At 37.5% G+C, this 27,053-nt stretch overlaps 1 protein-coding gene across 5 annotated transcripts in view; it reads left to right on the top strand.

Annotated features, from left to right (window-relative positions):
* RABGAP1L (RAB GTPase activating protein 1 like) overlaps window positions 1-27,053 on the top strand; it is an 856,710-nt gene that overhangs the window by 65,385 nt on the left and 764,272 nt on the right. For 4 of the 5 annotated variants that reach the window (XM_030823945.1, XM_012511351.2, XM_003258906.3 and 1 more), the window contains exons 4-7: window positions 786-996; window positions 5,092-5,266; window positions 16,933-17,090; window positions 18,921-19,031. In XM_030823945.1, coding sequence (XP_030679805.1) covers window positions 786-996; window positions 5,092-5,266; window positions 16,933-17,090; window positions 18,921-19,031 — 655 coding nt within the window. Of the gene's footprint in view, window positions 1-785; window positions 997-5,091; window positions 5,267-16,932; window positions 17,091-18,920; window positions 19,032-27,053 lie in introns of those variants that run through there. The other variant, XM_030823947.1, reaches the window with a different exon arrangement.

Raw genomic sequence — 27,053 nt, 5'->3', positions numbered from 1 at the left:
CTGCATGTTGTGCACATGTACCCTAAAACTTAAAGTATAATAAAAAAGAAAAAAAAAAAAAGGAAAAATCAATTATGCATTCATCTTAGTGTAGGTGAAGGGACAATTTCTGGTCTTTTCCTGTGTCTGTGAAGATAAGCTGATAATTGACATTGTGAGTTTGAGATTTGACAGAACCCAGCTTTAGAGCTAGTTTATAGGGATGATACATATCTTAAATGATTTAGGGGCTCACAAGGAAATTCCTTGTGAGTAATCTGTGAGGGAAGCCATCTGGGGAGATATGTGCCCTTCTATCGTTGTGGGAACCTGGCATATGGATGAGGCTATGACACAGGGTTGTGAATTTACAGCTATCTGGGAACAAAAAGAAGGCAGTATTGCGTGACTTGGTTCCCAAGCTTATCTTTTGCTTTGGCATAGTCAATTTGGGGACCAGAGGTTCTGTTTTCTTTTACATACTTATACTCTATATTTTTGATTTTTTTAATATAAAACAATTTTTTTCCTCTCAGCTGAAGAACTTGCAGCTAAGTAAGATAATATTTTGAGAGATTTGAAAGTATGAAATGGCTGGCTCTGGAACTCTGACATAAGGTTTAGGATTATAAAATCCTAGAATCCTAGATTTTAAATCCTAAAATTTTAAAATATAAAAGAAGTGAAAATACAGAGAGACCTAGATTTTGTTTGAAATATTTCATTTCTTTTTGGGCATTGGCAAGATTATAATGATGGTGGAGTTTTGCAATGACTTTTGAGTGTTTCTTTTTTTGTTTCTTCAGAAATTTCTACACCCAGACCATCTTCTCCAGGTGGACTACCTGAAGAAGATAGTGTTTTATTTAATAAACTGACCTACTTAGGATGTATGAAGGTTTCTTCCCCACGTAATGAAGTAGAGGCTTTACGGGCAATGGCAACCATGAAATCTTCCAGTCAATACCCCTTTCCTGTTACCCTGTATGTACCAAATGTTCCAGAAGGTTCTGTGAGGTAAGCTCTAATTGGTTTTTCTTTAGACACGTATTAAGTCTTTTGGGTGGTGGCGAAGATGTTATAGCATCATCAGGTTAGAACTTACTGTGAACTCACACTGTAGACATGCAGAATAAACATGTTTGGGCTTAGACTGTGTTCATTGTTTGAAAGGGGCATTTGAACAATTGTATTAGTCTATTCTTGCACTGCAATACAGAAATAACTGAGATTGGATAATTGATAAAGAGAAGAGGTTTAACTGGCTCTTGGTTCTGCAGGCTGTATAGGAAACATGATGCTGGCCCAGCTTCTGGGAGGGAGGCCTCAGGAAACTTACAATCATGGCAGAAGGCAAGGGGAAGCAGAATTGTCTTATGTGGCAGGAGCAGGCGCAAGAGAGAGAAGGGGGAGGTGCCACACACTTTTAAACAACCAGGTTTCATGAGAACTGCTATCATGAGAACAGCACCGAGGGAATGGTGCTAAACCATTCATAAGAAATTGCTCCCATGATCCAATCACCTTTCATCAGGCCCCACCTCCAACATTGGAGATTACAATTTGACATGAGATTTGGACAGGGCTGCAGATCCAAACCCATATCAACAATTATGCTTAGAATATTGTAAATAGAAATAAAACTGTAAAAATACTTGTAATATTTATTTCTCTATCCTGAATGAGCATAAAAATCTGCCTTCAACTTGTCAAGTAATAGTGGTTGAAAGAAACTGGAGTGAGCCATAGATTTTAAGTTACTTACATTAGACTGGAAAGAAGCAAAATGGCTTTTTCCTCTTATGCTTAATTAGGAATAATACATTATGTCAGCTGAACCTTTAGTTTCTTTAAATGTAAGTCAGGGCCAGGTGTGGCGGCTCACACCTGCAATCCCGGCACTTTGGGAGGCTGAGGCGGGTGAATCACTTGAGGTCAGGAGTTTGAAACCAGCCTGGGCAAAATAATATAAAAATTTGCCACATGTGGTGGCGCACGCCTGTAATCCCAGCTACTTGGGAGGCTGAGGCAGGAGAATCGCCCAAACCCAGGAGATGGAGGTTGCAGTGAGCCGAGATCACGCCACTGCACTCCAGTCTGGGTGACAGAGACCCCATCTCAATTAAAAAAAAAAAAAAAAAATTGGCTGGGCGCGGTGGTTCACGCCTGTAATCCCAGCACTTTGGGAGGCCAAGGTGGGTGGATCACGAGGTCAGGAGATCGAGACCATCCTGGCTAACACAGTGAAACCCCGTCTCTACTAAAAATACAAAAAATTACCTGGGCATGGTGGCGGGCGCCTGTAGTCCCAGCTACTCCGCAGGTTGAGGCAGAAGAATGGCGTGAACCCGGGAGATTGCGCCACTGCACTCCAGCCTGGGCGACAGAGTGAGACTCTATCTCAAAAAAAAAAAAAAAGTAAGTCAGATAATGTTATTCTCCTACATTCAGGCTTTCCCTCAGTCACACTTGTGGTTATATTTGAAATCCTTATTATGGTTAGGCACTGTTGACCTACTGCTCCAACTTGTTCTTCCCCTCTTCCTCCTTCTTTCTTTTCTTCTTAGCCTGTTTGGGCTGCTATAACAAACTGCCATAGACTGGTGGTTTACATACAACAGATAATTATTTTTCACAGTTCTTGTGGTTGGGAGTTCCTAGATCAAAGCTCCAGCATATTTGGTGTCTGGTGAGGGCCTGCTTCCTGGTTCATGTGTTCTTACATGGTGGAAGAGAGTGTAAGAGCTCTCTGGGGTTTCTTTTATAAGGATACTAATCTTATTCAAGAGGACTCCCTTCTCTCTCTCTCTCTCTGTCCTTCTGTCTCCCTCCTCCCTTCTCTCTCTTCATTCATCAAAAGAAGATGCAGATTTGTGTGTATGTGTGTAAGATATGCAAGAATATGAAGATAATTTGTTTACTTGCATTATTAGTACCACTTTCCTCTCCCTTTTTCTGTCTTCATTCACTACATTCCAGTTATACTAGCCTCTGTATTCATTCTTATAGGACTTATCAGTCACATTTCCCGCCCCAGGACCTTGGCATATTATCTTTATACTCCCTAAGTAAATCTTTCCCTGATTTTCCAATGTTTTTTGTTTCATCTTAGTAAACATTTTATCATAAGAAGCCTTCCTTGGTTACATCATGTAACTCTCTTTCGTCATGCTGGGCTTTTTTTTTTTCTCTTCATAGCACTTTTCTTTGAATTGATATTATATTTATTTGCTTATTAGTTTATTGGATATCTTCCTCACTAGATTATAAGCTTGTGAGAATAGTTTCTTTATATTTTTCCCTGCTGTAGCTTCAGTGGCTAGGGAAGTAAGTGATTCATTGCAAGATTTTAGCAAATATTTGCTGAATGAACAAATAAGCAGACCAGGTCAAGGAAATGAGGTTGAATTTGTCTGGAGCTTGGAATATTCTCTGAAAGTTGCTTTAATCTTTTAAAAACCCTTTCTGATTTGCCTCATTCTCTAAAGTTTAGAATGTGGGAAAACTTTTGCTAAGTTCCAAGTACCAACATAATAGCAATATAAATTTAGAAAATTTTGGTAAAAATGCTTTGAATTTTTCAGGAAAGGGTTTGCATGTATATTATTTATATGTTATCGTCTAAAAATGTCAAAATATCTTTTTAAAGAAAAATTGTTTTCAAAATGTCTTCTGTGCTATGTGTTTAGCTTCAATTTGCCAAACACACCTTGACATGGATTTAGTGTTTTGACTTGCCTCTTTATTCCTTGGGTTATCCCCTTACCCCTCAGTTTCTTAATTTGAGATCTCAAAGGGGTCTTGAATGTGTAGACCAATCCAGGACTTAGGATTTTTTTGTTTTGTTTTGTTTTGTTTTTGTTTTTGTTTTTGTTTTTGTTTTTGAGAGACAGTTTCACTCTGTTGCCCAGGCTGGAGTGCAGTGGCACGATCTTGGCGCATTGAAACATCTGCCTCCTGGGTTCAAGTGATTCTCATACCTCAGCCTCCTGAATAGCTGGGAATACAGGTGCCCACCACCATGCCTGGCTGATTTTTGTATTTATCAGTAGAGATGGATTTCGCTGTGTTGGTCAGACTGGTCTTGAACTCGTGACCTCAAGTGATCCACCCATCTCGACCTCCTAAAGTGCTGGGATTACAGGCGTGAGCCACTGCGCCCAGCCAGGACTTCGGATTTATGTAGGGAAAGTCAGATAATTATTTGCTTCCAAATCCCACAGACTCCTTTCAGCTTTTGTATTCCGTTGTTGAATTCATCTTTGGAACCACCTGACCTTTTCTGTGGTAGAAAGGGCCTCAGTTGAACAATGAATTGGGGCTTAGATAAACTAATAAGTGCTGCTCTGTATAGAAGTGGGCTTTCCAAGGATAGTCTATACTATTCTAGACCGGCATTCCTTTTGCCATAACTGAAAAAGACTAGATTTAGGGATGGGTGATACAGATGTTACCAGACATGTATACTTAGCTTTGGAGTAAATGAGTTGGATCATAGGAAACACGAGAATAAAGAAATTGTCAGAGGATAATAAAGAATTTGTATGTATGTGGGTGTTTGCGTGTGTGTGTGTATTGTGAATATGAAGACAATTTGTTCTCTCTTGCATTGTTAGTTCCAGTTTATTTTTGTGATTTTTAAGATAGTTACGTTTGGCCAGGTGTGGTGGCTCACGCCTATAATCCTAGCACTTTGGGAGGCCAATGTAGGGTGGATCACCTGTGGTCAGGAGTTCAAGACCAGCCTGGCCAACATGGCAAAACCCTCTCTCTACAAAAAATATAAAAATTAGCCAGGTGTGATGGCAGGCACCTGTAATCCCAGGTTCTTGGGAGGCTGAAGCAGGAGAGTCGCTCAAACTCGGGAGGTGGAGGCTGCAATGAGCCAAGATTGGGCCACTTCACTCCAGCCTGGGGGAAAGAGCAAAACTGTGTTTCGAAAAAAAAAAAAAGAACAAAAAAAAACCCCAACAAGATAGTTATGTTTATATATCGTATATTGTCATAGTAAAACTATTTGTTCTTTTTTTTTTTTTTTTAAACCTAACTGGAAATATGTCTTTGTTCTTCGAGAATTGATATTTTATCTAACTTTTCATTACTGTTCTACAGACTCATAGACCAATCCAGCAATGTGGAGATAGCATCTTTTCCAATCTATAAAGTGTTATTCTGTGCACGTGGACATGACGGAACAACAGAGAGCAATTGCTTTGCATTTACAGAGAGTTCCCATGGTTCAGAAGAGTTTCAGATACATGTTTTCTCCTGTGAAATTAAAGAGGCAGTAAGTATAATATAGTATAGCAATTTGCTATAGAGATGAATTAGGGTAATATTTTCGAGCTCTAATTTCACTGTTGTATAAAGACATTACATAAATTTGGAGTATATTTCTAAAGACAAAATTAATATTTGTAATGACATAGAACTGAATGTGGAAAGCCAAGTCTGGTGTATCTGCGTAGGTAGGGCACTTTCACAGCTTAGCAGTTGTCATAGAAAAATACAACTGGATGAGTTGCCTTTCTACCTTACCATGGTAGTAAATTGCTTATGCTCAGAAGGGAGACTATTTTTGCAGCTCTCTTATTATTTTGCCCTAGTAGATTGGTCCGTGTGATTTTAAAAAAGTGCCTATAACGATACCTGTTTCTCTGATGGGCTTGATAGTTGCATATTGCTTTCATTTAGATATTGTATTAAGATTATTTTATCAATCTCTGTGGTTTTCATTGGTGATTATTTGTTTTGTGCTTTCTTGCTCAGAGGCTATATTTTGCTCCAGAGAACTGGCTTAATTAAAATTAAAATGCTCACATAGAGCAGGTATAACAACTTGTAGTCCTTTGAAAATGCTAGTAAGTTTTTTTATAGAAATTATTAATTGGTAGATTATTGTTAGGAGAAATGGTTTAGATTAAATGCAGTTAAATACATAGGGAAATCTTCTTTTCTACATCTATTGAAATATCCCCAATTTTAAAATGTTGCACTGTTAGACAGTACCTAAACCCATTTCAAAGGCATTCATAAATGGGTATGCATAGCAATGTCTCAGGTATGTTTGCTTGTGACAAAATAAATTATCAGCAGAAAATGCTGAAAGCAATAGTAATTCTAGCCTCTATCATGAAACGTGAATAAATCATTCTATTAACAGGAGTTTTGAGTTTATTTCTGGCCACAAAATGGGAATTAATGGAAATGTAGATTTCTGTGAGTTTGATACAAAGCATGATGGCTATGTCAGTTCTTGTGCCCTGGTGATCAGTTTGCTTTACACTAAACTGAACATGCACAGACACATATAATTTAGATTGTAACTGTAGAAATTCTTTATCAGAACCCATGCCTTCTGAAAGAAGTTGAAGTTTTGTGTTTTGTTTTTTAGATAAGGCTTTATCTATTTTTTTCCCAGCACTTATATATCTATGTGTATACTGACTTCTTGTTCAAAATGGTCTGATAGGAGAGTGAATGAGTATAAGTATGCTGTTAGTGTGCCTGGCATATAGTAGACAGTGAATATAAATATGCTGAAGGAATATGTATGTTTTTGTGAATGGGGGGGGGGCTATTTCTGATCCTTACGAACTCCACTACAGAGGTGGGGAAGCAGATGGTAGAATACTGGCATTTCATGTTGGCAGCCATCATTTAACACACCTGTGTGATTTCTGAATCACTGGAGCTCAACAGCAAGGAAATGAACTTTGAAGACCTGGAGAACCTGCTGCTTGGAGAGAGAGAAATGCTGCTGCAGAAATAAACTGAATTGCTGCAAGAGGTTTCCATAACTAATGGTATGAAACTGTCTTTTGGATTGTAGCATTCACTTGGATTTAGAGCAGGGGAAATGTTTGTTATTTTTGAGAGCTTATCATGGTAGGTAAGCAGTGGAAAAAACCGTGGGAAATTCTTGGCCAGACCATTTTGGATATAGTATTGAATAAATGCTGTTTCTATAGAGCATATTTTTTCCATTGCACATTGTAAGAAAGTTATCTCCATCTATTATTTAATTTTTTTAGAGTGCATTTTAGAAAGTATTACATTATGGGGGCATTAGTGGTAAAATATATTGTTTGAAGGAGAAATACATGACAGTGGTCATTAAACCTTATTATGAGGCATTATTTCTTTTTAAAAAAATTTTAAAAATCCTCCTCCAGGTAATGAATGAGACATCAGTTCTAAATGAGGAATAACCCAGTATAAATAGAGAGCTTATGCCAGGCACTGTGCTAAGCATTAATTTGATACTCATAACAGCCCATGACCAGGTTGGACTTATTAGACAAGTGACTTTATGTTTCTGTTTGCCTGGAGCAGTTCTACTTTATGCTTATTGTCCAGGTTATTACTAATACCCTCATTTTTATTCTCAAAAGTGTTGTGGTTTGGATGATAAATTGTTTGGTTACCCTTTGTTTATCCTGTGGCTAAGAGACTGGGTGATAGAGCTGGGTTTTAAGTTGAAGTCTTCGACTTTGAAGAGCCATACAGTTTTCAGTAACAACTTTCTTGTTGCTTACATATTATAAAACACAAATGTGGATTTTTGTATTTTAGTTATGTTTTTTTTTTTTAAATTATACTTTAGGTTTTAGGGTACATGTGCACAATGTGCAGGTTTGTTACATATGTATCCATGTGCCGTGTTGATTTCCTGCACCCATTAACTCGTCATTTAGCATTAGGTGTATCTCCTAATGCTGTCCCTCCCCCCTCCCCCAAGCCCACAACAGTCCCCGGAGTGTGATGTTCCCCTTCCTGTGTCCATGAGTTCTCATTGTTCAATTTCCACCTATGAGTGAGAACATGCGGTGTTTGGTTTTTTGTCCTTGCGATAGTTTACTGAGAATGATGTTTTCCAGTTTCATCCATGTCCCTACAAAGGACATGTACTCATCATTTTTTATGGCTGCATAGTATTCCATGGTGTATATGTGCCACATTTTCTTAATCCAGTCTATCATTGTTGGACATTTGGGTTGGTTCCAACTCTTTGCTATTGTGAATAGTGCTGCAATAAACATACGTGTGCATGTGTCTTTATAGCAGCATGATTTATAGTCCTTTGGGTATATACCCAGTAATGGGATGGCTGGGTCAAATGGTATTTCTAGTTCGAGATCCCTGAGGAATCGCCACACTGACTTCCACAATGGTTGAACTAGTTTACAGTCCCACCAACAGTGTAAAAGTGTTCCTATTTCTCCACATCCTCTCCAGCACCTGTTGTTTCCTGCTTTTTTAAGGATGGCCATTCTAACTGGTATGAGATGGTATCTCACTGTGGTTTTGATTTGCATTTCTCTGATGGCCAGTGATGATGAGCATTTCTTCATGTGTTTTTTGGCTGCATAAATGTCTTCTTTTGAGAAGTGTCTGTTCATGTCCTTTGCCCACTTTTTGATGGGGTTGTTTGTTTTTTTCTTGTAAATTTGTTTGAGTTCATTGTAGATTCTGGATATTAGCCCTTTGTCAGATGAGTAGGTTGCAAAAATTTTCTCCCATTCTGTAGGTTGCCTGTTCACTCTGATGGTAGTTTCTTTTGCTGTGCAGAAGCTCTTTAGTTTAATTAGATCCCATTTGTCAATTTTGGCTTTTGTTGCCATTGCTTTTGGTGTTTTAGACATGAAGTCCTTGCCCACGCCTATGTCCTGAATGGTATTGCCTAGGTTTTCTTATAGGATTTTAATGGTTTTAGGTCTAACATTTAAGTCTTTAATCCATCTTGAATTAATTTTTGTATAAGGTGTAAGGAAGGGATCCAGTTTCAGCTTTCTACATATGGCTAGCCAGTTTTCCCAGCACCATTTATTAAATAGGGAATCCTTTCCCCATTTCTTGTTTTTGTCAGGTTTGTCAAAGATCAGATAGTTGTAGATATGCGGCATCATTTCTGAGGACTCTGTTCTGTTCCATTGATCTATGTCTCTGTTGTGGTACCAGTACCATGCTGTTTTGGTCACTGTAGCCCTGTAGTATAGTTTGAAGTCAGGTAGCGCGATCCCACAGAAATACAATCTACCATCAGAGAATACTACAAACACCTCTACGCAAATAAACTAGAAAATCTAGAAGAAATGGATAAATTCCTCGACAAATACACCCTCCCAAGACTAAATCAGGAAGAAGTTGAATCTCTGAATAGACCAATAACAGGTTCTAAAATTGTGGCAATAATCAATAGCTTACCAACCAAAAAGAGTCCAGGACCTGATGGATTCACAGCTGAATTCTACCAGAGATACAAGGAGGAACTGGTACCATTCCTTCTGAAACTATTCCAATCAATAGAAAAAGAGGGAATCCTCCCTAACACATTTTATGAAGCCAGCATTGTCCTGATACCAAAGCCTGGCAGAGACATAACCAAAAAAGAGAATTTCAGACCAATATCCTAGATGAACATTGATGCAAAAATCCTCAATAAAATACTGGCAAACCGAATCCAGCAGCACATCAAAAAGCTTATCCACCATGATCAAGTGGGCTTCATCCCTGGGATGCAAGGCTGGTTCAACATACGCAAATCAATAAATGTAATCCAGCATATAAACAGAACCAAAGACAAAAACCACCTGATTATCTCAATAGATGCAGAAAAGGCCTTTGACAAAATTCAACAACCCTTCATGCTAAAAACTCTCAATAAATTAGGTATTGATGGGACATGTCTCAAAATAATAAGAGCTATGTATGACAAACCCACAGCCAATATCATACTGAATGGGCAAAAACTGGAAGCAGTCCCTCTGAAAACTGGCACAAGACAGGTATGCCCTCTCTCACCACTCCTATTCAACATAGTGCTGGAAGTTCTGGCCAGAGCAATCAGGCAGGAGAAGGAAATAAAGGGTATTCAATTAGGAAAAGAGGAAGTCAAATTGTCCCTGTTTGCAGATGACATGATTGTATATCTAGAAAACCCCATTGTCTCAGCCCAAAATCTCCTTAAGCTGATTAGCAATTTCAGCAAAGTCTCAGGATACAAAATCAATGTACAAAAATCACAAGCATTCTTGTACACCAATAACAGACAAACAGAGAGCCAAATCATGAGTGAACTCCCATTCACAATTGCTTCAAAGAGGATAAAATACCTAGGAATCCAACTTACAAGGGATGTGAAGGACCTCTTCAAGGAGAACTACAAACCACTGCTCAATGAAATAAAAGAGGAAACAAACAAATGGAAGAACATTCCATGCTCATGGGTTGGAAGAATCAATATCGTGAAAATGGCCATACTGCCCAAGGTAATTTATAGATTCAATGCCGTCCCCATCAAGCTACCAATGACTTTCTTCACAGAATTGGAAGTTTAAAGTTTTTTAAACTACTTTAAAGTTCATATGGAACCAAAAAAGAGCCCGCATCGCCAGGTCAATCCTAAGCCAAAAGAACAAAGCTGGAGGCATCACACTACCTGACTTCAAACTTTAGTTATGTTTTATAAAGGGATTTATTGGTAACATAGCGTGCATTCCATTTACATTTTGTATTTTACCTGACCCTTTTACAGAAGATGTCCAACATCTTCCTCTCTGCCCTAAAAAATAATTATGCTTTTAATTAATCTGAAGTCTTCTAGTTACATTTACTGGTCATCTGGTTGTCTGGTTCCCAGAAGTTTTCTGTTCTTTGATAAACACCTTTAGTCGTTAGTATTTGAGTCCCTCTTGATGGGCACAAACAGTTGGCAGATAGTTCAGGAACCAGGTGACAAATATTCTTACTGCTTAAGTATGTACTGTGCAGCAATGCCACAAATTTATTTTTTTATTTTTATTTTTATTTTCACAGAGTTCGTGGATGAGAGCTGAAGAGGTTTGTTGTTAAAGGAAGATTTCTGAAGCAGGAATAGCAGCATGGCTGCCACTACTGTCACTGTGATGCTTATTTCACTATAAAACCCCTCAAACTGCAGGCATCAACAATGGTAGAAGGGAATCCCAGTGAGGGTGATGGCCCTCTTGGACACCTGTGACACAAGGATTAGGAGGTCCCACAGAAGGGTTAGGACACATTGGACTTGCAACACTTGGATGTGCTTCTGCAGGACTGTGCTGGAGTAGATTTCAATAATCTATGGCAAAAGAGTTGGACAATCCAGCCAGAAGTATCTTGAGGTCAATGATCTTTGTATAAGGAGAATGATATGCTAGGCTTCTGCTGAAGAATTGCAGACCAAGCAAGGTATCAGAAAGTGTAGTGAAAAAAAATACAAGGAGGCACCTGTTCTTGTCACATCTTTGTGGATATATTATATAAAACTTTCAAAAGATGCTTTTTAAAGTGTTGAGTCTTTTTAAGATTTCATTTCTACTAGCCAGTGTAACCATTCTATTCAAAGCAGATTTTGATGGTATTTGTATGTTTTAGGATACTATTCAGTATTAGAAACTCTGAGTGTTACATTGTAGAAGCATGTTTTTTATCATCTAGTGTTAAAGGCATTCACAGATACTTCTTGATAAGTATCAAGGGCATCATTGGGAAGATATTTATTCTTATTGCATTGTTTTTTCTTGGGGTTGCAGATATGACACTGTATAAAAGAAAACATGTTCCTTGCATGGGAAAATTTCTTTTTCTTTTCCTTTGAGATGGAGTTTCACTCTTGTTGTCAAGGCTGGAGTGCAATGGTGTGATCTTGGCTTACTGCAACCTCCACCTCTTGGGTTCAAGTGATTCTCCAGCCTCAGCCTCCCAAGTAGTTGGGATTACAAGCATGCATCACACCTGGATAATTTTGTGTTTTTAGTAGAGACAGGGTTTCACCATGTTGGTCAGGCTGCTCTCAAACTCCTGACCTCAGGTGATCCACCTGCCCGGGCTTCCCAAAGTGCTGGGATTACAGGCGTGAGCCACCACACCCAGTGGAAAATATCATTTCTAAACAAGTATTTATTTAATTGGTATGTTAGCTAAATGCCTCATTTTGGAAGATAATTCAGAAGTTATCTAGTTAGTGTTTTGTTTTCCTTAAATCAATTGATTTTTATGATTTTTAAAAAGTTTCCTGGTAATGTGCCTCTTCTTTTAGCTCCTTCCTGTGAATAATGTATTTGAGCTAGTTGTTTTAAAAATTTTAATACATACCTTTCAAGGTGCCTTTCATAGAATGATTTTTCACATTTATTTCTTGGGTGAACTTTCTGTTTTTTTTTTTGAGGCAGGTCTCACTCTGTCTCCCAGGCTGGAGTGCAGTGGCGTGATCTCGGCTCACTATGATCTCCACCTCCTGGGTTCAAACGATTCTTCTGCCTCAGCCTCCTGAGTAGCTGGGATTACAGGTGCACGCCACCACGCCTGGCTAATTTTTGCGTTTTTAGTAGAGACGGGGTTTCACCATGTTGGCCAGGTTGGTCTTGAACTCCTGACCTCAAAGGATCCACCTGCCTCAGCCTCCCAAAGTGCTGGGATTACAGGTGTGAGCCACCATGCCTGTCCTTGGGTGAACATTTTCTTGGTATATGGTGTTTCTAAAATAGTGAGTTATCTTTCACCAGTGTTAATGAAAAGACTTCATCTTGGAGAAACTAGCTATGTTATTTATTTTAAATAAATACCTTTGCTACTTAATAACAGTGTTTGGACTCTTAAGATATAATACATATTTGAGAATTTGGAAAATATTGAAATAAAAAAGAAAATAAAAGGTGCTTAAAATTCCGCCATAGTTAAGATTTTGGTGTGTCTCCATTCCAGATATCTACATGTGCTCTCCTCCCTGCCTCTTCAAAAACAACAGCAACAAACTCAAACGGATAGACAGTTTTGTGTTTAGTATTTTCTATAGATACTGTTTTCTGGAGAAAGAGTATATTATTTATCAATAAACCTTTTCCTTCTGCAAAGAAATGCCCATTCAAGACTATTTGTGTGTGTATGTGTTTTAATAAGTGTGACGTATATTGAAGTGTTTGCCATGCAATGTGTTTTTCATTTCCTTTCTTGATGTACAGTTAGCCCTCTATATTTGTGGATTCTACATCCATGGAGTCAACTAACCATGGCTTTAAAATATTTGATTAAAATGTATGGTTTCATCTGTACTGAATATCTATAGCCTTTTTTCCTTGTCATTAGTTCCTAAAAGATACAGTATAAAAACCATTCACATAGCATTTATATTCTATTAGGTATTATAAGTAATCTAGAGATTAAAGTATATGGAAAGATGTGTGTAGGCTATATGGAATATTACACAGTTTTATATAAGGGACTTAAACATCTATGGATTTTGGTATCTGGGAGTTTTGGGGGGTCCTGGAAACAATTCCCCATGGGTATTAAAGGACAACTGTAATTGGTTATCCAGTTTGTTCTAAGATACTGATAGTCATTGTTTCCGAAGTTTATCTTGTTAATTCTTGGATTACTGTTTCAGCTTATTCACAGTCTCTAGAATTCACAATTTATTTTAACTCTTTTGGTAGAAATGGCAACTTGTAAGACAATAGTATTAAATGCAATTTGATTGCTGTTAATGAAATTAATGTACTGTCGTGTTCTTTCTCCAAAAGAGAGATAGATGGAGTCTGATTTTTTTTCTCCATCATTCTCTATCACTCTGGCTCAGCTCCATACACTTAACCCTTCTATAAAGAATTTCTTGAAGCCTTGCCAGATGCTTTAGAATTTGCCAAGTTCTTTGACTTTTTTTGATATAGCCTTCTGATGTGACAAGCTGGCTGATCTGAACATAAAGAATGTGGAAAAGAAGAGATGGGAAAGTGGAAAAAAGAATAAATATGGGTGGGGTTTAACTACCAGTGTATACAAAATTACATAGAAGTGTTCTCCTGTTTTCACATACAGTGCTTTCTTAAAAATATGCTTAAGTCCGGAAGTAGCTAGAAAGAGTCATGGCCCAAAACCCCCAACAGCAGTTAGTGTGGCCTTTCCACAGTGGGGAATGTTGTAGGAGTTATTAAGAAATTATTTTAGGCATATAGAGAGGAAAAGGGGTCCTTGGGAAATTTTCATTTTTTAAAGCATCTCTGGAAAAGTTTCTTGTAAAGCCCCAGCTCTTAGAGCCAGGCCAGCAACCTATGATATACAAATGCCAGCCATTAGAAACCGGGTCCACCCATCATGGCAATTCCCAGGGCCTTCTTGCCCTTGCCCCACATGTTCCTGGCAACATGGCTGCCCACACATATCCTTGCGTGTGGAGAGCATCATGGTGCCCTGCATTTGCATATTAAAAGCTTGGGTGGGAGGGCCAGCTTTTTGCGCCTGCTACGTGAATTGCATGCCTAGTAAAACCCATCCCATGAGCCCTGTGCAAATCAGACATCACCTCCTCCAGCCTCTGCATATATACCTGGTTAGTATCCATGGCAGGTGGTGTTCTGTCTCTTGACTTTGGAGCCCCTCTCCCTCTGTCTCTGTATAGGGGAGCTGCTTTTTTCTTTGCCCTTCTTTCTTGCCTGTTAAACTCCCTGCTCCTTAAAACAAAACTAAATATACACTGAAGTTAAATGTATAAAAAACAGACAGTAGACTTTATATTTCATTTAGGAGTAGGAAGTGGAGAATACCCAGAGAACTAAAAGTAGTTTAAAGCCTCTATTTACACTTGACCTTGTAGGCATAGTCTTCATTGACATATTTCTAGCATATTCTTTGGTTCTGTTTTCCTCTATAAACACTTAAATTATTGGGCTAAATCCAGTAAGTATCCAGCTGAGGCTGAACCTTTCTGCTTTTAGCTTATCTAGTGATTCCCTCTCATACATCCCCAAGCACATTCAACTTACATTTGCTGGAGTATAGGCTGTATGTTCTCTCTTGTATTTCTGGCACCTAGACTAATACTTGGTATACAGAAGGTGCTCAAATAATATTTGTTGAATGAGTTTATTATTGTCTTAATTGTATAAGTTTTGAGGCCTACAGTTCTTATTAGCATAAATCCTTTGCTGCTTTTTAAATTTTTACTCATATAAGATTAAAATGGGGATAGCATGGTAAAATACTGAAGAAATTTTAGGAACATTATGATATAAATATGGTGCTACTGCAGAAGTTGAACTTTAGACTGGCAGGTAGGATTTCTGTATAGTTGTTAGAAGTTAAACTGTTAATTTGGCATTGGGAAGGCACTTTAGGGTAATCATTGATTAATGCGTATAAATGTGGCAATTGGAAGTTTTTGAATGCGTTAGACTGTGTGTGCTTGTACAAGAAAAAGTGGCGGAATATGTGAATAAAACAAAGGAAAACAAAAGACCTCATACTTTAACAGACTCTTCTGTTATAGGGAGTATTCCTGTTTCAAGCAAGTTACAAATATTGTATTCCTAGACTAATACAGTTCAACAAGTACTTTGAATTCACTTTATCTAAAGTGAGGGATTTATTAATATTCACAGCATTCTTCTTATCTGTACTTCCCAGTGTGACATTTTGAAAATATTTTTTTAACCCTTCACATTTCACCTTGTTTTCATTGTCAACCTCTGATCTGATGCTTCTTTTGGAACCAAGAGGGAGAATAACTTCTGGAGAAGTGTTGGATTTAGAGTACTTCTTCACTTTAAGGAAAGAATATGAGCTATAAACACAAATACACACACATATGTGTATACATATATATATATGTATGTATGTATAAAAGTAGTCACTAGAGTGGCCTAATACCGATAGAATAGATAAGAATAAGACTATTTCAGCACTCATTCTGGGAACCCAACACTTTTATAGCACAACAACATTGAGTAAAAATACTGGTAGCTCTTTATGTTACTGACTGTATTGCTAAAGACAGTCTTTGCTTTATTCTATGGTTCTATATCTAGCCCCAGAGGCTGAGGGAAGTGAAGAGAGAGCTTGGAGACTTGGCTAAAACCTTGTTTGTGAGAGAGTATTGGGAAGATTCAGATACCAACATCATTTTAGTAAATTATCTTAGGATACATTCAATTTCTTGTATATTTTGAAGCCTAGAAATTCTATAAATAAATATAGTTTATCTTGTGAACTTAAATTAGTTCAATATCTTTATCACCATGTTTAAATGTCAGAGTTGTGAGAAGCAAACAAATATTTGAAAGATAGCTTTTTTTTTTTTTTAAAGTAAAAGGAATTCCTTCTTTCTTTCTTTTTTTTTTGGAGACAGAGTCTTGCTCTGTTGCCCAGGCTGGAGTGCAGTGGCGCAATGGCTCACTGCAACCTCCATCTGCCAGGTTCAAGCAATTATCCTGCTTCAGCCTCCCGAGTAGCTAGGATTACAGGCGCACTCCACCGTGCCCCGCTAATTTTTTGTATTTTTAGTAGAGATGGGGTTTCACCATGCTGGCCAGTCTGGTCTTGAACTCCTGACCTTGTGATCTGCCTGCCTTGGCCTCCCAAAGTGCTGGGATTTCAGGCGTGGAGCCACTGTGCCCAGTCCTATTGCCCTTCTTCATTCTTAAGATGCTCAGATCCTAGTTGCAGCTCCTAAATCATAGTTCTCTTCTGGTCTCCAGTATGTATGCTGGTGGTGCTTACTGTTGAACTTTATCTGTATATATTTGAAAACCCTCCTCAGATTTGAACTTAAGTTTCCATGAAGTGAAATGATACCCCATTATTAATTTCAAAGTAAAAAAATCTGTTAATTTACTTCTTAAGTGATATTTCTGCAATATTTCCCTTCTTGGACTTCACATTGATGATAGTTTTTAGGTTGTAATAATTCAGAGTTTGGATGGTCTACATTTACCATCTACAGTTGTTTACTCCCTCTTTTTTTAACGCACAAGTGATGAAAATGTTGTCATGTAATATCTAAACCACTGATAAATACTTAGACTATATATAAAAAATATATATATTCTGCTAAAGAAAATTGTCTTGGAAAATTATAGATTCAAGAGTTAGGAGATAAGGATATCAGAATGCAATTAAAACCTTTGTCTAATGGTATTTCCTTTTTTATTCTTTTAGGTAAGCAGAATTTTGTACAGTTTCTGTACAGCATTCAAACGTTCTTCCAGACAAGTGTCTGATGTTAAAGACTCGGTTATTCCTACCCCCGACAGTGATGTGTTTACCTTCAGTGTCTCCTTGGAGGTAAAAGAAGACGATGGAAAAGGAAACTTTAGGTGAGGCATTTGGAAAGATTAAAAATTAGCATTGTGTCTGGAGTATAATATAGGCACATATAAAGTTTCAAGAAACTATACAGTGTTGGCATAAAGCCTCAAACTGATAAATATTTGGCTGGTGAATTAATATTTTTTATTCTTGTGCTTGTCAGATATTTCTTTCCTTTTTTTTTTTTTTTGAGATGGAGTTTCGCTCTTGTCACCCAGGTTGGAGTGTGCAATGGCACGATCTTGACTCACTGCCACCTCTGCCTCCTGGGTTCCAGTGATTCTCCTGCCTCGGCCTCCTAAGTAGCTGGGATTACAGGTGGCTGCCACCATGCCTGGCTAAGTTTTGTATTTTTAGGAGAGACGGGGTTTCACCACGTTCGCCAGGCTTGTCTCGAACTCCTGACCTCAGGTGATCTGCCTTCCTTGGCCTCCCAAAGTGCTGGGATTATAGGTGTGAGCCACCGCACCCAGTCAGATACTTATTTTCTTAATGATTTAAAAAATACTGATACTATAGAAAATTTAGTAAAATAATAAAAGTAGAATAAAAACTATGATCTTGTCAGCCACAGTCACTTTTAACATTTGGTCTGTTCCCTTTGTTTATTTCTAGGGGACTTTTTACGCAATTGTATATATATACCTTTTTTTCTTTATGTTAAGTGTTATCAAAATTGTTTTTAACAGTAACTGATAATATATGGTTTGACCACCACTTAATTAACCATTTCTTTTTTTTGTATATTTAGAATGTTTTCCTCCAGTTCAGATATAGACAGATAATAGGAAACAGTTATATTATTTAATGCTCAACTTTGTTCCTTAGCTGTGCCTTTAATTCTAAGAGTAGTTGCTAGCTAGGTATTTTATCTGTAGTTTTACAGACATAGAAATTGAGGTCATGTCAAAGATATTGCTCAAGATATTTTTTCTTCTTAGATAAGACAAGCCATATTTTATACATTGATTGTTTTAATGAATTAATTTGTAAGAATAGTCTAGCCTAGGCTAGAATTTGATTAACTTGTCCCTGTTATGTATCTCTTTTTCCATCTTTTATTTATATATTCATGGATACATCACAGTCATCTCAAATTCTATGTGACTAAAAGTATGCTCTTCTCACTTCCTTTGCTTTGGATTTCACTGTTTTACAGGCACTTATGACCACCCAACCAGCTAAACCAGGCATGTGACAGTCTTAACAACTTTAAGTAAACATTATTCCTAAATTTGTTTTAAAACTGAAATGTATCATGTTGTCATTTTTTTTTTTTTTTTTGGAGATAGAGTCTTGCTCTGTTGCCCAGGCAAGAGTGCAGTGGTGCAATCTTGGCTCACTGCAACTCTGCCTCCTGGGTTCAACCAATTCTCCTGCCTCAGCCTCCCAAGTAGCTGGGACTACAAGCATGCACCACCACTCAGCTAATTTTTGTATTTTTGTTAGAGATGGGGTTTCACCATCTTGGCCAGGCTGGCCTCAAACTCTTGATCTCAAGTGATCAGCCTGCCTTGGCCTCCCAAAGTGCTGGGATTACAGGCGTAAGCCACCACGCTTGGCCATGTTGTCTTTCTTAAGATCTTGCTTTTAACTTTGGTTAGCAGACAAAGGCTCTTGTAAACTCAATTTAAAAACTAATAATGACTGTGTTGCTGACTATAAAATTTACAGTCAAATAAAATTTATAGTTTGCTGCCTGTGGCAAGGTGAGAGTTTAGTATATCTTAAGAATAAGGGTGTTGTTGCTTAAATACTTTGTTGTTTTGTTCTAACCTTGGAATAGGTTATCATTTTATTAGATTATTGGTAATTCCCATTCCTTTTGAATATTTCAGCCCTGTGCCTAAGGATAGAGATAAATTTTACTTCAAATTAAAGCAAGGAATAGAGAAGAAGGTTGTGATTACAGTGCAGCAACTTTCTAACAAAGAATTAGCTATTGAAAGGTAAGCAGCTTGCTCCTAAATGCTACCAAAAACTTGTATTGACATTGTTACTGTCTCAGATGCATTGCTCAGTGTGGCTTTTCACTATACTTCATTTTCTCCAATTAAAAATGAGGATAATTAATAATACTTTCTCTACTTTAAGTTAGATGTAACTGGTTCATTGAAAATCTCAATTGCTGGGGTAAGTAAACATGAAATGGCTTTAGTTTTTCAGTCATAACTGCTACAACTGGGTTTGTTCACATCCTTTTTTCTTGTTCCTTATTTACATATGGCATAAATACTTTTAACTTTTCAGTCACTTTTGATTACTCTTCCACTTAGCTGCTGGAATTTCAGAAACTTTAAAAGATAGATACACATTTTTAAAATATATAAATACATACACATATACTTGTGTGTCAATTCACAGGAAAACTATTCATAAAACAAAGGAATGGTAGGACAAAAGATATAGATAAAGTCAATAAGAAATGATAGTTCTGGAAAAAATATTCGTTATGCAGATGACAGGAAAAGGTAATGTCTACCATATACATAAATCTCTTAACAATTGGCAGAAAGCAGAGGAGAAAAACAGGTCAGAGTATAAATAAATCAGAAGAAAGCTATTGGATGGCTAAGAAACACATGTAAAGAGGTCCTGATTCACACAAAGATAGGGAAATGCGAATTATAGTAACCTTAAGATAACAGATTGCAAAAATATGTAGTGATGGTGGGGGTATGGGGAAAAGGGAATTCTCATACTGTTAATGGAAATGTAAAATGTATGTCTATCCTTTTTGAAAACCAATTAGGCAACATATATAAAGATTTTAAAAATACCTATAATTGGACACAGAAGTCTTATTCTAGGGAATCTGTGCTATTGGAAATAAAAGTATCACTATTTAAGGACATTTGTAACGATGTTTATTAATAAACTTAATTCAAAGTTAATTCAATACCTAGTACTTCTTTGTCTTTGTTGCTAGATATTTATTAAATTGAAAGTTGCTTTGTTATGCCAAAAAGGAAGTGCTCAAAAAAATGATGCGGGCATATCATAAAGATAGGGTTTGAAGGGGCTTCAACTGGTTACTTCTTGGGCAATCTGAACAACAAAATAATTAGGTACTTCAGTCAATTATCAGTCAGTACTGAAGTCAATCAGTACTTCAGTCAAACAACAAAGGATGTTTATTAATTTAACTTTGAAGTATTATTTTTAGTGGCAAAAACTGGAAACACAGATGCCTATTTGGCTTCAAGGAGCAAGGGAAGTTGGTGATGCTCAAGAGAAATAAAAGCCTCTTCATCAAGACTGCTATATACTATGTCTTATTCTAGGGAATCTGTGCTACTGGAAATAAAATTCCAATAATAAATAGATTCCCTCTGTCTTCCCTCTAGTCTCTAGACTGGGATGAGGGTGGGAGGCAATTGAGGCGCTGGCTGATGGCATCATGGCCACTTCTGTTCCTCTTAAATCTAGGAGAAGGTATCTGGCCCCCAATTATCTGCAGTTTTTTTTTTAGAAGGTAGGCTATCTAGCTCCACTTTGTTCCCATCTTTGAATCCTGCCAGGCAACAGGAAAAGTTTTATTCAGCATCTTGGTACAGTGATGCATGCATGTGTTTTTAATTGCTTGCAAAGTTTGGCCATATGTAAAAACCATCTTTTATAAATTTTAAGATGCATGTGTTTTCATATTGAACATCTCTGAAATTGTAGTTTGTCTTATAATTGATGGCATTTTTTAAATACTTTAAGTTCTGGGATACATGTGCAGAACATGCAGGTTTGTTACATAGGTATACCTGTGCCATGGTGGTTTACTGTACCCATCAGCCCGTCATCTAGGTTTTAAGCCCCACATGCATTACCTATTTATCCTAATGCTCTCCCTTCCCTTGTCCCCGAACCCTGACAGGCCCCGGTGTGTGATGTTACCCTCCCTGTGTCCATGTGTTCTCGTCGTTCAACTCCCACTTATGAGTGAGAACATGTGGTGTTTGGTTTTCTGTTCCTGTGTTAGTTTGCTGAGAATGATCGTTTCCAGCTTCATCTATGTCCCTGCAAAGGACATGAACTCATTCTTTTTTATGGCTGCATAGTATTCCATGGTGTATATGTGCCACATTTTCTTTATCCAGTCTGTCATTGATGGACATTTGGGTTGGTTCCAAGTCTTTGCGATTGTGAATAGTGCTGCAGTAAACATACGTGTACATGAGTCTTTATAGTAGAATGATTTATAATCCTTCAGGTATATACGCAATAATGGGATTGCTGGGTCAAATGGTATTTCTGGTTCCCGATCTTTGAGGAATCACCATACTGTCTTCCACAATGGTTGAACTAATTTACACTCCTGCCAGCAGTGTAAAAGTGTTCCTATTTCTCTACATTCTCTCCAGCATCTGTTGTTTCTTGACTTTTTAATGATTGCCATTCTAACTGGCGTGAGATGGTATCTCATTGTGGTTTTGATTTGCATTTCTCTCATGACCAGTGATGATGAGCTTTTTTTCATATGTTTGTTGGCCGCATAAATGTCTTCTTTTGAGAGGCATCTTATAATTATAGTTGTCACCTTTTTTTCATGAGATACAAAAAATAATGGTGAGTCTTAAAATTGATGGCTTTCTTAAAATTGATGAAAAAGAGCTGAAGATACAGTATTTTTGATGTTGAATATTACAGTTCCAAAAGAATATGATTAGATTTTACATACAGGAACCTTTTAGTTTTTAGGGGTAAGCATTATATATAGCAATGTTTTAAACTTTTTCTTTGGAAGTAATTTCAAACTTACAGAAGAGTTAAAAACAATAACACTAGTAGAGAGAAGACCTGTATACTCTTTACCAAGATGGTTACCAATATCTCAGTGTTACCAGTGTTACCAAAATCTCAGATATTGGTGACATTTTACCTAATTTGCTTTGCATTCTCTTTCTTTTTTTGAGACAAAGTCTTGCTCTGTCAGCTAGGCTGGAGTGCCATGGCCTGATCTTGGCTCACTGCAACCTCTACCTCCTGGGTTCCAGCTATTCTCCTGCCTCAGCCTTCTGTGTAGCTGAGATTACAGGTGTGCCCTACAACGCCTGGCTAATTTTGTATATTTTTAGTAGTGATGGGGTTTCACCATGTTGGTCAGGCTGGTCTCGAACTCCTGACCTCAAATGATCTGCCTGCCTCAGCCTCCCAAAGTGCTGGGATTACAGGCATAAGCCACCGCGCCCAGCTTGCATTCTCTTTCTCTTCTCCCTGCTACTCCCTATACACACACAGTTGTTTTCCTGAACACTTTTAAGAGTGAGTTAAATACATCGTGGCCCTTTCCCTTAAGTGCTTTAGTGTATATTTTCCAAGAATAGGGATATCGCTTACATCACCACAATATACTTATCAACATATGTGAATTTAGCATTCATACACTACTTTTAATCTAACCTGCCATTTGCCGTCCTATTTTGCCAGTTAACCTAATAATATCTTCCTCCCCCCGCCCCGTTCAGGATTCATTCTAGGATTAGATATTGCATTTAGTTGCCATATGTCTTTAGCTTTCTTTAACCTGGAACATTTCCACAGCCTTCCTGTGTCTCTTAAGACTTGGACGTTTTTGGAGAATACATCCATTTTTCCTCTTTTTAATATAACATTGCCCATTTTTGGCTTTGTTTAATATTTGTGACTATATTCAGACTATATATTGCTGCATAGGTTATGTGTCCTTCACAGAGTATCACATCTGGAGGCGCTTGATAGCCATCTGTCCCTTGATGATGATGTTAATTTTGATTACATAGTTAAGATGTCTGATTTCTTCCCTCTGTGATTACTTTTTTTCTTCCTTGCAACCAGTAGTCTGTGAGGAAACACATTAAGACCATGAAAATATGCTGAGCACGGTGGCTCACGCCTGTAATCCCAGCAGTTTGGGAGGCCAAGGCAGGCAGATCATGAGTTCAAGAGATCGAGACCATCCTGACCAACATGGCGAAACCCCGTCTCTACTAAAAATACAAAAATTAGCTGGGCGTGATGGTGGGTGCCAGTAGTCCCAGCTACTTGGGAGGCTGAGGCAGGAGAATCACTTGAACCCGGGAAGTGGTGGTCGCAGTGAGCCAAGATCACGCCATTGCACTCCAGCCTTGTGACAGAGGGAGATCCCGTCTTAACAAAACAAAACAAAAAAACCAACCACGAAAATATATCCTGCTCCTCATCAAAATTTCCTCCTTAATTTAACATTCTTTTATGATTCTTATTGGATCTAGTCTGTACTATGATGATTACAAAATGAATAATTTCTCAACTCTTGCCTTCTCTCTACATTTTGTATTCAGTTCTTGGCATTCTGATGTAAACCAGAGCTTTCTCTTTTCTTCCATTTAACTACTTGTTATTGATAGATTCCTAAATTTAACCCCACCTCCTCCCCCCAGTACTACATAATTGACTGAAGTACCTGATTATTTTGGTGTTCAAATTGCCCTAGAATCAACCAGTTGGAGCCCCTTCAAACCCTGTCTTTATGACATGCCTGCATCATTTTTTTGAGCACTTCCTTTTTAGCATAACAAAGCATCTTTCAATTTAACAAGTCTGTAGCAACACAGACAAAGAAGTACTAGGTATTGAGTTAATTTAACTTTGAATAAGCGTTATTTTAAAATCTTGGACTTTTATGATTAAGTGGTATATTATGCCTGAACTGTGCCTAAATGCAAAGGAATGCAATCCTTCCTTTTCTCAGTAAGTTCCAAGTTTGATCAACTTGAATATAGAAACCTAGACAAATATAGGTGAAATAGTTGAATGCCTAATTATATATATGTTCTTTGCTAACTGGGTAGAACATTTGCACACACATTTAAATATATTACACAAAACAATAACTGAGAAATGTTACTTTTTGCCCACCCTTATATTCATAAAACAATTTTATCAGACTCTCATAATCTTTAATATCAATGTCTTCATCATCGTTAAAGCTACTTTTTGAATAATTTTAAGGCGTTTTTTCCAGAGCACATTATGTCAACTTCTGCCTGAGTTGAGAGAAAATGCCTTATGAATCAGTATATGCTACTAACATTGGATATTTTACCAAAAACACGAGTACACATTTGTACACATTAGGACAATTGTTTTTAAAGTTACTTTGAATACATAAATACTATATTGGTTTTATTTCTTTTTTAATTGACACAGAAGAGTTGTATTATTGTGTACATGTTTTGAGATATGTATACTTGTGGAATGGCTAAATTACATTGCTTTTATTTTAACATAACTATTTTGCTGATGCTAGTATCTAACACTTGCAACCATGGACTCATATAGCCAACAGTAATTACTGAATCCATGTTAAATTTCATTGCTTCCTTTTCCACTGATTCTGTCAGATAATCTCTGTAAACATCCAAATGTTAATTGACTAAGATTTCTTCAGGTGAATGACTCTTCCCTAAACAATACTTTGTTCAGCATAACAAACCAAATTACCTGTGATACAGAAGATTTAGTAAATTCTTGGATTTGTCTATATTGGTAAAAGAAACGTTTGCATTTTATTGGGTTAAATGTGGTATTTAATGTTTAAATCAGACTGTAAACAGTGGAATTTAAGGTAGTCCAGCAGGTGGCAGCCTTACCAAGAAAATTCTGAACACTTCTGAATCTTTTTTTGTTAGACAGGGTCTCACTCTGTCACCCAGACTGGAGTGCAGTGGTGTGATCATGGCTCACTACATCTTTCATTGCCTAGACTCAAGTGATCCTCCCATCTCAGCCTCCTGAGGAGCTGAGACTACAGGCATGTGCCATCATTCATAGCTAATTAAACTTTTTTTTTTGGAGAGATGGGGGTCTCCCTATGCTGCCCAGGCTGGTCTTGAACTCCTGAGTTCAAGTGATCTTGGCTCCTAAAGTGCTTGGATTCCCAAAGGGATTATAGGTGTGAGCCACTGTGCCTGACCCAAATCTTTAATAACTGCTGCTAAGTTAATTTGTAATATAAAAACATTGGTGTGAAAGAAAATCCTTCAAATTACATAATTTTTGCTTATCTTCTGAACGAGAAAATAAAATTTATCATTAAAAATTTTTTAAATCATTTTTTAAATTATGTAAAATTATCAACATTCTGGGTTTTTTTTGTTTGTTTTTGGTGACAGGACCTTGCTGTGTTGCCCAGACTGGAGTGCAGTGATGTGATCATAGCTCACTGCAGCCTTGAACTCCTGGGGTCAGGCTATCCTCCTGCCTCAGCCTCCCAAGTAGCTGGGACTACAGGTGCCCACCACTACTCTGGGCTAATTTTATCTTGTCTTATTTATTTTTCATAGAGATGGGGTCTCGCTTAGTTGTCTGGGCTGGTCCCAAACTCCTGGCTTTAAGTGATCCTCTTGCCTCAGCCTCCCAAAGTGCTGGCATTACAAGTGTGAGCCACCATGCCTGGCCAATATTCTGTTTTTTTTTTTTTTTTTTTTTTTTGAAAAATATATTATGAAAGAAGCCATTTCTATGTGCATCCAAGGGTTTAAGGGTTGTTTATATCTAGATATTTTGCAAATTATACTGCAGTTGTCTGTCTTGACCCGTTTGATAACAAGCACTATGTTGTTTATCCCAGAATCCCCAGCATCTACTATAGTGCTTGGAATACGGAGCTTTATACTTAGCTACTTACTCCTTACTTAGTACTTTCTCAGTGCCAGGCACTGTTCTAAGTGGTATTTATGAGGTATAGGTACTATTATCTTCATTTTTCAGTTGAGGAAACTGAGCTACAAAAGTTACATAACTTGACCAAGGCTATAAAATTAATTTTTAACTAAGTACATCTAGTACTAGAACACATATTCTTACTCTCTACAGCTTCTTTTTAAATACTTGACTAAATCAATAAAAAGTATATAAAATTTTATAAAGTTAGAGCATTGGCTAAATTTGTGTAATATGGAATTAATAACTGCATATTGCACCAATAAAATCCTATATTTTTTAGAGAATGTATGAAAACTGTTCTCAAGTCATGAAAACTTTTAATATTCTTTTCCTTTTCTTGATTACCCATGTTGGATATCACATATTAAGCTTTATTTAATAACTGGATATAAAAGAGCAATAATAATGGCCAACGTTTAATGAACACTTAACTATTTGATGGCCATTGAACAACTTGTCTTAACATGTGAGGAAGGTACTGTTATTATTACTGCATTTTTTTTTTTTTTTTTTTGAGGCAGAGTCTCACTCTGTCGCCCAGGCTGGAGTGCAGTGGTGTGACCTTGGCTCACTGCAACCTCTGCCTCCCGGGTTCAAGCAATTATTCTGCCTCAGCCTCCCGAGTAGCTGGGACTACAGGCATGCGCCACCACACCTGGCTAATTTTTGTATGTTTAGTAAAGATGGGGTTTCACCATATTGGTCAGGCTAGTCTCGAACTCCTGACCTTGTAATCTGCCCGCCTTAGCCTCCCAAAGTGCTGGGATTACAGGCATAAGCCACCGCGCCTGGCCTATTACTCCATTTTATAGATGATGAAACAGAGGTTTAATCAGGTTAAGTAACTTTGGTTACTTGGCCAGAAACTGGTAGAGCCAGGATTTAAACCAGGGTCATCTGATTTCTGAGTGTGTACTCTTAAAGGCTAAACCCAATTAAATCTTGATTATATACTATGTTTAAAATTAAGCCAGTTTGAAGATAAATGAATTGGTATTCTTTGGTATCTTTTCAGCAGAATTTAAAAGTGAGAACTTAGGTGTTAGGGCAGTCAAGTGATTGCTCAGGAATTTCAAACCCTCAGTGCCTTGGGAGAAAAGCCGATTTGTAGAAGAGAAAGCCGACATTAACAACTAAGAGGAGAAAGCAAGATCATTGTATATGAAATGTGTGAGGAGTGGTAGGGCGAAGCTTGCTTATTGAGGGCCTCCAGCTGAGATGTTAAAGTGTGTGTACATGAGATCAGGCTCTTCTGGTGTTCCCAAAACAGAAATGGTGATCATTTCTCTCCC

This window comes from Nomascus leucogenys, chromosome 12, assembly GCF_006542625.1.
Source record: "Nomascus leucogenys isolate Asia chromosome 12, Asia_NLE_v1, whole genome shotgun sequence".
Classification (NCBI taxonomy): domain Eukaryota; kingdom Metazoa; phylum Chordata; class Mammalia; order Primates; family Hylobatidae; genus Nomascus; species Nomascus leucogenys.
The sequence above is the reverse complement of the archived record's forward strand: the minus strand, read 5'-3'. Positions and strand labels throughout refer to the sequence as shown.